Raw genomic sequence first — 13,789 nt, forward strand, 5'->3', positions numbered from 1 at the left:
ATCTGGACAGGATGTTGATCCACCTTCGTCTGAGGATGAGCAGGAAGAAGGTGAAATTCAGGACACTGACTCAATCATTCCAGAATGGGATGAATATCAAATTCAAACACCATCTCCTTCTACGCCTCCACCAGTCGATTCTCCACCGCAGGATATTGGTGGTTTTCATAGTGTGATGGAAAGAGCTGCAAAAAGATTTCAACTGCCAATAACATCAAAGCAGTCAGACTGTTTTCTATATGACTTCAAGGAGGATACTAGGAAGTCAGTAAGAGCTATACCCATTGTTGACTTCATTTGGGAAGAGGGGCTTAAGGTCATGCAGACTCCATCCCCATACCAGCAGTATTACTGAGACTTGAGAAGAAATATAAAGCACCGGACAATTCTCCAGCATGTTTGATTAGTCACCCTAAACCAGACTCGGTCATATCACAGGCAGCTCAGAGAAGGTCCAGAAATCCATCTTCATCTTTGACTGCCTCCCCCAGATAAAGAGGGACGACGGTTGGATTCGATTGGGAAAAAGTTCTCAACGATGGCAGCCACTACAGTTAGAGCGGCAAATTCCCTAGCAATCCTAGGAAGGTAAGACCATCAGATGTGGTCCGATATGTCGCAGTTTATAGATCTATTACCTGAAGATAGTAGAGCAGAAGCGCGCAAGATTTTACAGGAGGGTGAGAAGATCTCGGCTGAGATAATAGACTGCGCCATAGACGTCTCGTCTACAGGTTTCCGCCAGGTTTCCGGAGCAGCCGTACTCCGGCGTCAAGGGTGGCTGAAAGCTACATCATTCAGACCAGTGGTACAATTAAAGATACTAGACATGCCATATGATGGTGAACTCTTGTTTGGCAAGCATGTAGATGATGCTTTGCAATCTATTAAAATAGACACCGAGACAGCCAGATCTCTGGCAGCATTACAATACAAAAGACAGCCCTTTCGGGGAGTGAGAGGGAGAGGAACCTTGTCTTATAGAGGCGGCGCACATCAATACCGTCAATACTCTTCTTACCAGGGACAGTTTCGTTCCAACTTTGGCCCCCAACAACCACATACCTTTCGACAGCAGTCATCCACACATTTCAGACAGCAAGCAAGAGGAAAGTCGACTTATAAAGCCAAAGAGGCAGCAAGGAAGCACTCACCTTCATTAGATGCCTGCATCCAACCCCTATACCAACACTCTAATAGGGAGCAGAATTTCCAAGTTCCTCCACCAGTGGTCCCAAATTACTTCAGACAAATGGGTGCTCGATATTGTCAACCGAGGACATACACTAGAATTCAATCAGCCTCCCCCTCATGTACCACCAAGAGGTCCCCCGCCGGCCCATCTCAGCGAACTTCTGGTGCAGATTGCTATCTTAATGGAGAAGGGAGCAATGGAGATCGTACCAAAGTACTAGAGGGGAACAGGTTTTTAGTCCCGCTTCTTCCTTGTACGGAAAAAGACAGGAGACTGGAGACCTATTTTAGATCTTCGTTCTCTCAACAAATACCTCAAGAAGCAATCTTTTCGCATGATTTCCCTTCAAGACGTCCTACGCCTACTCAACCGGGGGGATTTTATGACATCCTTAGATCTCCAGGACGCATATTTCCACATCCCCATTCACCCCAGTCATCGGAAATTCTTACGATTCAGGGTTGCAGGCACTCATTACCAGTTCAGAGTGTTGCCCTTTGGCCTCAGATCGGCCCCAAGAGTATTCACCAAGGTTTTGGCACCAGTTGCAGCCTACCTCAGGCAACTAGGGATACAGGTGTTCCCGTACTTAGACGACTGGCTAATAAAAGCACGAACAACGACAAAAGCTACCAGGTACACGAAGACATGTCTATCTCTCTTCGGGACACTAGGCTTAACATTCAATTACCCCAAGTCTCGTCTAGATTCTTCCCCGAACATCACCTTTCTAGGAGCCGTCTTAGACACAGTCGAAGCAAGAGCCTTTGCTTCGCACGACAGACGAAAGAAACTTCAAGATCTAGCAACACGTCTCAGCAAAAGAAGGTCCGCTTCTGTTCGGACTTACAAGTCTTTTCTGGGGATGCTTTCGTCTTGCATTCCATTGATAGAAAACTATCGTCTGCACATGAGAACACTTCAACAGCAATTAGACAATCAATGGAAACAAATAGAAGGATCTTTCGACGATGTAGTTCGGATAACCCCATCAGCAAAACAAGCTCTCAAATGGTGGAAGGATACCCCCCTCATCTCGGAAGATCTCTCATTCCTGAAGGACAAGCCAGTGCATATTATAACAACAGATGCATCCTTAGAGGGATGGGGCGCACATTTGAAAGATCTATCAGTGAGAGGGAAATGGTCCACTCAGGAGTCGACTCTTCACATAAACGTATTGGACTTAAGAGCAGTTTCCTTGGCACTCAAGTCCTTCCTCACCAACATCAGGGGTTCCTCAGTCTTGATAAGAATAGACAACACCACAGTCATGCATTACCTCAACAAACAGGGGGGCACAAGATCGCAGGCATTTTCGTTAGAAACACAGAAACTGTGGCATTGGGTGATTCAGCATCAGATGATCCATCAGAGCAGAACATCTCCCGGGGATCTCCAACACCTGGGCAGATGCCTAAAGCAGGACTCGAACCAGCTGCCACGAGTGGGAACTCAATCAGTCAGTTCTCGACCGCCTCTTTCGTCGTTGGGGCAAGCCCAGTCTGGATCTGTTCGCGACCAGAGACAACAAGAAATGCCAATACTTCGCAAGCTGGCGACCGCAGAAGGGATCAAAGGGGAATGCGTTTTTGATCAGATGGTCAGGGATTTATGCATACGCTTTTCCCCCGCTTCCACTCATCCCGAGACTTCTGCAGAAAATGAAGAGGGAGCCATGCCGGCTTCTATTAATTGCTCCCAAATGGCCACGCCAGTTTTGGTTCACAGAACTTCTATTACTCTCGGAGCAGCCTCACATACGGTTGAGAACACTGCCGGACTTGTTAACAACGAATCAGGGGCAGGTCCGTCATCCCAACCCGACATCTCTTCGATTATCAGCCTGGCTCCTGAATTCTATGAATTTGACGGCCTAGATATCCCTTCAGATTGCAGGAAGGTACTTGCCTGTGCCAGGGCTCAATCTACAAACAGGACGTATAAGTTCAAGTGGAAAAGGTTTTGCATATGGTGTTCAACTTCCAATGTTCATCCTCTAAAGTCCTCTCCTGAACAGATTCTACCATATCTGTTTCATTTAGCTAAATCAGTCCTTTCCCATTCGTCTATCAGGGTCCACCTCGCTGCTATATCCCGTTTCAGACGAACATCTCACTCACCATCTTTATGGTCATCCAGGATAATAAAGCAATTTCTAAAGGGCTTGTTTAGGATGTTTCCACCGATTCACCATCCTCCACCTCCGTGGCATTTAAATATTGTGCTCTCCCAATTAATGAAGCATCAGTTTGAGCCCATTCATAGGGCAGACTTTAAATTTATTTCTTTGAAAACAGCCCTCCTTCTGGCCCTCACCTCAGCGAAGAGGGTTAGTGATATCCAGGCTTTCACAGTCTCACCACCTTTTCTCCAATTCAAATCAGAGGTGGTCATTTTAAGAACTAATCCAAAATTTATCCCCAAGGTTCCATTGACTTTTCATCTAAATGAGCCGGTGGTTTTGAGAATTTTTTTTCCAAATCCGCAAACTCCAGCGGAGCGCGCATTACATTCTCTAGACATTAAACGATGTTTAAAATTCTATATACAAAGGACTAGCAGTTTCCGTAAATCTGAGCAACTGTTTATTAGTTATGGGCGGATCAATAAAGGCAAGGCTGTTACTAAGCAGACCATAGCGCGCTGGATCTCTTCTGCCATACAACTCTGCCACCAGTTAGCAGGGAAACCGTTATCATCCAATGTCAGAGCGCACTCCACTAGAGCAGTATCCACTTCGGCAGCTCTATTCGCAGGAGTCCCTCTGAGCCAGATCTGCAGATCGGCAACGTGGACACGTGCCCACACCTTCACCCAGCACTACTGCCTGGAAGCTACTGACAGAATGGATGCCGTGGTAGGACAAGCAGTGTTACGTAATTTATTTGCATAAGGTGAGCCAATAATCTCTTTACCCTCCATCCTCTATGTGTTACCAGACTAATCTTTTTCATGTAGGTATTTGTATCTGTATATATTCATGTATATAATCTTTTGCAAGGTTGATTAGCATAATTTAACTACCTATGTGAGTCCACATAGGAAGAATTGTGAACAGACATGCTTCTGGTGTCCAGAACTCAACCATCTTTCTTACTGCTGACTACTCTGATTCAAGCATGTGAATCTATGAAAGATACCACAATACTGGAGAAGAAAATAAGTTACTTACCTGTAACTGTGGTTCTCCAGTATTGGTATCTTTCAAAGATTCACATGCGACCCACCCTCCTCCCCATAGGGGCTCACCTTTTTTATTTTCGTGTAATCACTAGTGCGGAGAAATCTGAGAGACTGAGCCTCTGTGCTGAGGATTCTAAAGGGGTGGTCTCGCCTGAATGGCTGAAGTTTGGGCCTTTTCTAATGAGGCTGATAGTTACAAAGCTGAATGTGTCTTTTCCTATTGACTACAGTGTAAAAAAAAAAAAAGAAGGTTTTCTTTATCTATTTATTGCTTTCTATGTACCGTGGGACTCCCACTTCGATGACGGGGAATGATTCAAGCATGTGAATCTATGAAAGATACCAATACTGGAGAACCACAGTTACAGGTAAGTAACTTATTTTCTTATCTCTTTCTGACCAGAGAGTAGATTTACCCTAAATATGAAAAGGCTCCTTGTATTGACTGTTTCCAGTGATTACATATTTGATGAAGTTTATCTATGAGGAGGCCAGGGGGCACTAGAGAGCCGCGCAGCAAGATGGCCACTGCCTAATGTGACTCTACCAGCAGACACAACAATCTGGCATAGTCCTTGCGTTGGTGCCTCTGTGGCCCTCCTTTTATTATCTGCTGATTTGTGAGAGGGTGCCCTGGTCCTGCCAGAGCTTGTTTCCAGGGCTGCGTTGAAGTGAGGAGAGGCAGAAGGCTTCGCTATCAGGAGGAGAAGCCTATTGGGTTCTTGTGGAGTTTTTAAAGGGCCTGTCCCTGAGGTGGGGCATGGGTCTCTGCCTGCCTTTTGTCCTCCAGCTCCCGCTGTGTCATGTGCCTCCCCTCCCCGCAGAGTGGCGGATGCCCACCCAGGGACTGCACACCCAGTGACTGAAGCGATGTTACCAGGGGTGCTAGGGGTTCAGTCATCTAGCCCCATTGTGGTTACTGCCCCGGAGGAGAGGAACTTGAACAGTGCCCAGCACTCAGGCACAGAGACTGCCTTCCTGATGCCAGGAGAGAATGGATATGTGCCCATCGCCTGGGCCTTAGACTGTTGGCCTCTCTGCTGGTTGGGTCTGCAACTACCAACCGGGACCCTCAGGCTTGGGCTAGATTGAGGTGGGGGCCGGCTCCCGCAATGTTTAGCCCAAGGAACAGCAGCCTGATATTGGTGCAGGGTGGTGCCTTAGCTGTCCCATCGTGCCCATGGGTGAGACTTTAGGGAAGGCCGTTGCTGGACATCTGAGATTATGGACTGAAGAATCAGGCCTGATAAAGTGAAGGGGACGGCTAGGTGATCCTGTGTGTCCTGGGTATGCTCTTGCCCCCCTCGCTGCTTCAGGGATAAGGCAGGACTCAGACCAGGTGCCAAATCGGACTACCTGCAATTTCAACCCCTACCTATTTGGGCCCCCGCATTCAGACTGCAATGGGCAAGCATGACTCCAATAAACCAGCCCAGGCTTATCACTGGCCGTGGACTCTGGCAGCTTCAGTGACAGTGATTTACCAGAGCCCTGCTGGACTTATGCCGAATTCTGCTACGTCATGACATATTGTAGATTTGCCTGCTGATAGTGGTCCACGTGTTTCCGGTCTGATTACGGGCATCCTGCTTGCCCTTTGGTCATGATGCCCTCTGCATCCATAACTTTGCTTTCTCAGCCACCCGGCTTTTTTATTGGCTGGGTTGTTTGCTAGGCCTCCTGGCGCTATGAGGGAATTATTCATTTCATTTACTAGCTTGATCATATGTTGGGGCAGGAAGAGGCTGTGAGTGGGTGATTCAGTCAGTTGGTAGGTTTGAAGTGGGTGGGGGGGGGACTTAGATTTTTTTCTCTCTTCTACGTTACTGCAGAGCTTACATATACATACCCTTGAGCTCGACGCCTGTGACTTCTCACTAAGCTCTGAATATTTAGTACAATCTATGATGCCAGATTTTGCAACTCCTCCACTTATAACGAATGCCTCACACTCTCGCTAACGTGCTGTCTGGATTGTACATAACCATGTGGCAGTCTATTCTAAAAATTCACGGAGGGTTGCCATTCTTATTCGCAAAAGCCTTCAGTGGCAGACAGACAGACATATCAATATGTGACAAACAAGGTAGATATGGGGCCTTCACAGCATACTTCTAGGCCACCGGGTGAATCTGGCCTCAGTATATGGTCCTAATACTGATTGTCCCGCCCTTGTCACAGAAATGTGGGAAGAGATCCGGAGTGTAGGTCCAATCACAATCCTAGAGGGGGAGTCTCTAATGTGGTGCTTTACCAACACCTTGATAGGCCCCGGGATACAAGACGGCCACACCTGTGTGCAGCTGCCCAGTTACATCTTAAACAAGAAGATCATAGGCTCAATGACTTGTGTAGACAGAGGCATCTCCAAGCTAGAGATGGCACTTGTGTGGGCCCTTCACACAAAACCTGGCCTGCAATAGACTATTGGTTGGCAACAAGAGATGTAGACCCATTGCTGACAATAATTAAGCACCTCCCAAGAACACTCGAATCATTCCCTGATTCTTCTCAAACTTGCTCTTTGCAACATACAAGCCCACACACATGCACACCTTGTTCCTTCCTGCAAATGCCCTCCATGACCCGGTATTCTGCGATGGGGTCCGATCCAAGATCATGGAATACTTTTCTATCAAGTCTCCATTAGTAGCTTCTTCTTCTGTGCTTTCAGAGGTATTTGAATTAGTTATTCGGGGCATGTGCTGACCAGACTTGATTCTGAAATTTGCTTCCTGAGCTTTCCTTCTTGGCTTCCTGCGAAGCTAGCATTCGTCCCTCAATTAGGGAAAGCTTAGTGAATATGCTGAGGAGGCAGCCCGGCAAACGCATTATCTTGGTAAAGAAGCAGTAGCATGGCGATACAGGGTGGGGGATAGGGCGGGCTAAGTGCTGGCCAAATTGCTCCGCCAGCCCTGGGCCAGCAACTACATTATGAACTACTCAGTGACCAACAAATTCCACATTCAGACCCAGAGGTCCTTCTACACACCATGATCACCATCTGCAGTGATCTATATAGCGCCACGATAGCCCAAGTATGGCGAATATCTGGATTCAGTTCAGCTCCTTTGCCTCATGAATGTCTATCAGCAGTATTTGGACGTCCTCCTCACTATTGAAGATATGACCCAGATAATTCAAAGTATGCCCGGAGACAGGGAGCCCAGACTAGACGGCCTGACCGTCATCTTTTACAAGGAGTATGCCCTAGATCGCTGCCCACCATATCGTGGCTGTGTATAACAAGGCTCTCCAGTTAGGAAGCCTGCCTCCTATGATGTGAGAGGCAATGATCTTCACTATACTGAAACCAGGAAAGTCCCCCAATCTGCATGACTACTATCACCCTCTGTCAAGGATTAACATGGACAATAACATCCTGGCCAAATTACTTGGGTCTTGATTGATGCCGCTGATGTCTGATTTAGTACGCCCTCATCAATCGGGGTTTGTGCCCAGCGGTAATATGTCCCTAAACCAATGCACAATGTTTGCACTTAGGCACTCCATCAATCCCAAACGTAAGGCGGAGGCACTTCAGCTCAACACCTTTCTTGTTCTAGCTCTGTGGAGACTGGGCTTTAGCACCCACTTTATTAGCTGGATAAAACTCCTCTAAACATTGCAGAGCTAGGTTGCATATCAATGTGGATGTTATGGCCCCCTTTCAGTATCTAGGGAAACTAGGCAGGGGTGTGCACTATCAACCCTCCTTTTTGCTAGTGCAATGGAGCCCTCAGCAGCCCGCCTATGCCAACATCTCTCAGGTAGGGGAATTGCTTTCCACACTACAAGTATTCTGGCATCCACGTGCACGGACAATATTACCCTACATCTACAGGAATCTCACATTAACATATCTTCCATAATTTGCGAAGTCCTTCACTTTGGTGGCCTCACTGGCATCTATATAAAATGGTCCAAGTCTGTAATTTTTCCGCTCACTACTGTGATAGATAGTATCACTCCTGAATACCCATTACAGTGGGAAGACAGACCAGTTTGTTATCTTGGAATATGGCTTACTGAGAGCACTGATGAACTATGGATGCCTAACTATGGCACACTAATGACATTACTGGAGGATCGAGTGCCAGTCTGGACCCAATGACCACTTTCCATGGCAAGGAGGATTGTCTTCACCAGATGCTCATTCTCTCAAAAATCCTCCACTTGTTTATCAACATTCCCATACACCTATTGCCCCATTTCTTTCAAATGCTCCACACACATCTCGTAGCATTGGCTTGGGCTGGCAAGCAACCAAAGGCCTTTTGGGAAACACTACTAGGCAACCTCTGCACCCCACAAATGGAACTTTACTATAGCTGTGCACAAGCTCATTTCAACCATTACCTCTTTTTCAGCACCATCTGGCCATTGAAGCTGATGGCATGGCCCCCTGCACATTGACTACCACAATTTATATGTCTGCTCGCCTTCCTTGTGCTAAAATAGACACTGTAACCTGCCCCACTTAGGCATGGGAAAAGTTACGGCTTGGTGCTTGCTTAAATAACTTATAATCGCTTAACAACAAATACTTGCCTAACATTCTCCTAAAAGGCCAGCTGCTACTTCCAGCGGCCACTGACGATGGAGCATGCAGCCAATTAGCCCGACTGCCACTCTTCACCGCTGCACGATTTATATCTGGAGGGGCACTTCTTATCAGTGTAACATATTCTTAACTTTCCACAGCACACCCGGACTGATGTTCTCCCATATTTCATATTCCGGGCTGCACTCCAGACTGTGCATAAGAAGTTCTAGACTGCGCTCACTTATTTTATGCACTGGACATGATCCTAACCAGTTCATCTGCTCGAAAATTTATCACACGGTTATACATGATCATGCAGGACAAGTCACCTATTTGCACATCTAGGGCCTATCTCAGCTGGGAGGCCTACTCTCACTGCAGCAAAATGGAAATATTGCTGTGAACTGACTAGAGTGCTCTCCCCCAACTATAGATTGCACCTGCTTCACATTAAATTCCTTTGCAAAATGTACCATACCTCTTCCAATATGCATCATATGGACCTGTGAGCCGAAAAGATAACACCTAGTTTCTCCATCTGGCATGGGAGTGTTCTGCAGTGGCCCATTTTTGGACCTTCGCTTACGAAGCAATTGCATTGATCACTGATCTTTGTCCTTATAGGTCCTCATTGCTTGCCATCTTGGGATAAGTTAAGGACGTTCCTTTTGGAATCGAATGCTTGACAACAATGTTGCTGCTTCTGACAAAGCACAGAGTTGCTATCCACGAGGGATATCGTCCTGCACCCTAAATAAGCAACTAGATATGTGCTGTGCCATACTGTCAAGAACAACTTACCACATACTGGGAATTGGTACCTCAGGTGTCCTGTCCAGTGGATATCTGCCCCACCTTGCCTCTTATCTTACATCTAATACCGATTCTATTAGTATTTGTAATATCCCCAGTCGCCAATCGCAAAAGGGATCTCCCATGTGTATGACTCTATATTTATTCAGTCGCTCACCCACTTCTAGCCAAAGCTGGGCCCATTCCTTCCCCCACCCCTCCTTCCCCCGGCTCATCAGGGCTGCAGACTCTGGCGGCTTCAGTGACAGTGATTGATCAGAGCCCTGCTGGACTTTAGCCGGACTCTGCTACGTCATGACATATTGTAGATTTGCCTGCTGATAATGGTCCACGTGGTTCCGGTCTGATAACAAGCACCATGCTTACCCTTTGCTCATGGTGCCCTCTGCATCCATAACTTTCGTCTCAGCCACCCGGCTTTTTATTGGCTGGGTTGTTTGCTAGGCCTCCTGGTGCTCTGAGGGATTTATTCCTTACTAGCTTGATCTTAAGTTGGAGCAGGAAGAAGCTGTGTGTGGGTGGTTCAGTAAGTTGGTGGGGTTGAAGTGGGTGGGGGGGACTTAGATTTCTTGTATTGTGTAATTGTGATTTCTTGTTGTTCTGTATTTTACAAAGGGGAATCTTCAATAAAAGCACAAAAATGTCTGAGAGGAGGCCTGTCATTTCTCATTAGCGATAGTTAAGGCAGATCTCCCTTGCAGGTTCTTAGAACACTTGCCAGTTTGTGTTGTTCACAATTTAACAACCAGAATTTCTCTTTGTTTATTGATTTTCAGGATCCAGCAGGATATGATTGAAAAGGAACGAAAAGAGATAGAAGAGAAGTCCTCAGCATTGATGAAGCATGCCAAGGAACTACGTAAACAGGTGCGGGAGAGTGAGCAGAAGCAAGCCATGGACCGCATTGCTTTTTTTGAAGAAGGCAAGCGCCTGGATGAAGAAGCCCGACAGCGTCGTGCACGTCTGGATGAACTTAAGATGAAAAAGTTGAACGAGCTTAGGTAAGTGACATCAATTCCTGCTGCACATCTTCATGGAAAACTGGTATAAAGCAGAGAGAAGGAATTACGGAACTAGGGTTAGCATCACCCATAGAGTCATCAAGAAGAACTCTGTAGGTTGCCAACATCCTAAGACAGAACGAAGGGCCCATATATACACAAATGTAATTTGCAGAAAATGGTTGCAACTTTTTGCCCACAGAATAGAGTTCTCAACTAATAGATCATTTCACAAAAATCTATTTGGAGTTGGGACAGTCTGACCTGCCTCATTTACTATTCATGAGCTAGGTCACAAATTGTTACTCACTCTGACTGGTGGCCATCATAAGGAGTAAGACCTGCTGCACTCAGCAGACAACTGTGTGTGTGATTGTTTTAAATTTGTTTTTTTAATTCATCAAAGTTTTGCTAAACAAAATAGATCTGTGATTAAAAGTATTTGTTAGTTTGTTTAAGAGTTGTCAGCAGCCCCCCAGACCACTGCCATTACCAAACGTTTTTCCACATTCCCATAGGGAACCCTTCCCCTTTGTGAATAGGTTGCCACCTCCTTTGAGGAATGGTTTGCTACCAAAATTAGGATATGGCATCCCGATTCACAGTTTGGTTGGGATGCCCTAAACAAGCCCTTCCAAAGTTCTATTCATTATGCATTCCTAAACCCATTTTGGGATTCGGTAAGCACTTACTGAATCAAAGAATGGGTTCAATACATACTAAAAGCCATTTAGTGGTCACAACCTCTATAATTTGGCTCATGGCATGGTTTGTGATCACTACATCTCCTCAGTTCCTCTTTCCAGCTTTCCGTTGACAGTCTCCTATCCTGCTTGCCCACTGCCACCCTCTGCCTGGTTTCTGCTCATTTGTCTGCTCCTTTTTTCTTCTGCTCTGCTAATTTCTGCTTCGTTTTCACTCTTTCTGCTAATTTCCACTCAGTTCCCCCTATTTTCTGCTTGTTTGCTGCACCTTTCTCCCTTCTTTTCTGCTTGTTTTCTGCACCTTTTCCCTCCTTTTCTGCTCGTTTCCCTCATTTCCTGCACCTTTTCCCCCTACTTTCTGCTTGTTTTCTGCACCTTTTTCCCATCTATTCTTCTGTTTTTCTGCTTCTTATTCCCCTCTTTTCTGCTCATTTTTCTGCTCAGTTTTCACTCTTTTTTGCTCGTTTTTGCCCTGCTTGCCTTGTCTGCTTCTTCTCTCTTCCCCATTTCCCTCCTACTGCCATTTCCTGCCATTTCTCTCCACCAGCACCACACCCTCTCCCCCAGGACCTTCTTAATGGAGGCTGCAGCACAGCCTTGCAGCGGGAGAGCCAAAGGCAAGCCCATCTGCACCTGTCCGGACCTGGACCACGCCCAGCGACAGTGACCCTGTCCCTCCAGCCACCTACTGTTACTCCACCAAGGAGCTCAGAGCCATGAATCCTTGGTGCCACAGCAACAACTGTTGCACCACACCCCCTCATGTTATCAAAGGAAACTTCACCTGCTGAAACTGCTGCTTATCCTGCAGCACCAAGACGCCCTCCCACACAGGAATGCATACCACACCCACCTGGAAGTCCACGGTCAACCCAGAACCTCTACGATGTATCCTGCTCAACACCCGATCCCTCTTCAAACGCACCACAGAAATCTGGGACACCATCACCTCCCTTTCACCAGACCTTACCTTCATCACTGAAACCTGGCTAAACCCCTCCTCGAACCCCAACATTGCCACCACAACACCTGATGGCTACAAGATCATACACCGAGCCAGAACCAACAAACATGGTGGGGGCATTGTAGTAATTTTCAAAAACACAATTTTAAGCATCGCCACCATCGACAAGACCTCACTCCCCATAGACAACCTCAATTTCCAACTACAAAATGACACCAAAACTACCTTAGGAGGCACCCTCATATACAGACCCTCCATGACCCCGACCCGCCTTTTGCAATGCCCTCCCCAATATCATTGCACCACTAGCCATTGACTCCAACCACTACATTCTACTCAGCGACTTCAATTTCCACATAGATAACCACCTCAGCACCCTCCTTGAGAACATGAGCAACATAGGCCTTACCCAACTGGTCATTGTACCCACACACAAGGCCAGACACACTCATGACCCCTTCTTCACCTCGAGCAACAGAGTCAGATTCAGCCACGTCACAGAACTCTCTTAGTCCAACCACAGCATTGTTCACTTCACCATCGCCGATGGCCAACACACCACCACGAAGAACCACAAAGCCGACTACGGCAACTGGAGCAGAGTAACTCAATCACAGTAGATGCAGTCCCACAGCTCATCAAAACCCAAAGCCTCATCCGGCCTGGACCGGGCCATCCTGAAGTTCTCCTCCTGGATCACCGAATGCACTGACTCCGCTGCCCTGCTGAAACCAGCCAGAACCAACAAAACCTCTACAAATGCCAGCTGGTACACTCCGGAGCTCAGAGTGACCAATCACAACTGCTACAAACTTGAGAAACAATGGGATCCACCAGGAATCCCTCTTATAGAACAGCCCACAAAGCAGCCCTCAGCAACTACCACCAACAACTCAAGGAGGCCAAGAGAGCGGCCATCACCTACATCGACTCCGCATCCAACCGCACAAAATAACTCTTCAAAATAGTCAAAGAATACTCCAACCCAGCAGCCACAGAGAAGCCATCCACCCCTCCCAAGAACTCTGCAACTCCGTCTTGGACTACTTCCACTCGAGATCGCCACCATCTTTAACAACTCCAAACCCAGCCCACAATCTGCAACCTCAGCTATCTCAACCCCCACCAGCGCACGCCTACAGCACTATCTCCACGTGGGCAACGCTCACCACTCAATCCAACTCAGCCATCATGTCATCCATTCACTCCGAGGCATCCACCGACCCATGCCCCCACTGCGTGTTCAACTTCAAACCACCTTCATCAGCAAGGAACTCACTAGCATACTCAACACCTCCATCTCCTCAGCAGTTTTTCCAAACAAATGGAAACATGTGGAAATCAAACTCCTCCTGAAAAACCATCTGCAGACCCCAGCAA

General features: G+C 47.0%; 1 protein-coding gene across 2 annotated transcripts in view; it reads left to right on the forward strand.

Moving 5' to 3' along the window:
- CFAP45 (cilia and flagella associated protein 45) overlaps window positions 1-13,789 on the forward strand; it is a 213,033-nt gene that overhangs the window by 173,894 nt on the left and 25,350 nt on the right. For both annotated transcript variants that reach the window (XM_069217772.1, XM_069217771.1), the window contains exon 11: window positions 10,517-10,741. In XM_069217772.1, coding sequence (XP_069073873.1) covers window positions 10,517-10,741 — 225 coding nt within the window. The remainder of the gene's footprint in view (window positions 1-10,516; window positions 10,742-13,789) is intronic.

This window comes from Pleurodeles waltl, chromosome 12 (genome assembly GCF_031143425.1).
Source record: "Pleurodeles waltl isolate 20211129_DDA chromosome 12, aPleWal1.hap1.20221129, whole genome shotgun sequence".
In the NCBI taxonomy this organism is placed as follows: Eukaryota; Metazoa; Chordata; class Amphibia; order Caudata; family Salamandridae; genus Pleurodeles; species Pleurodeles waltl.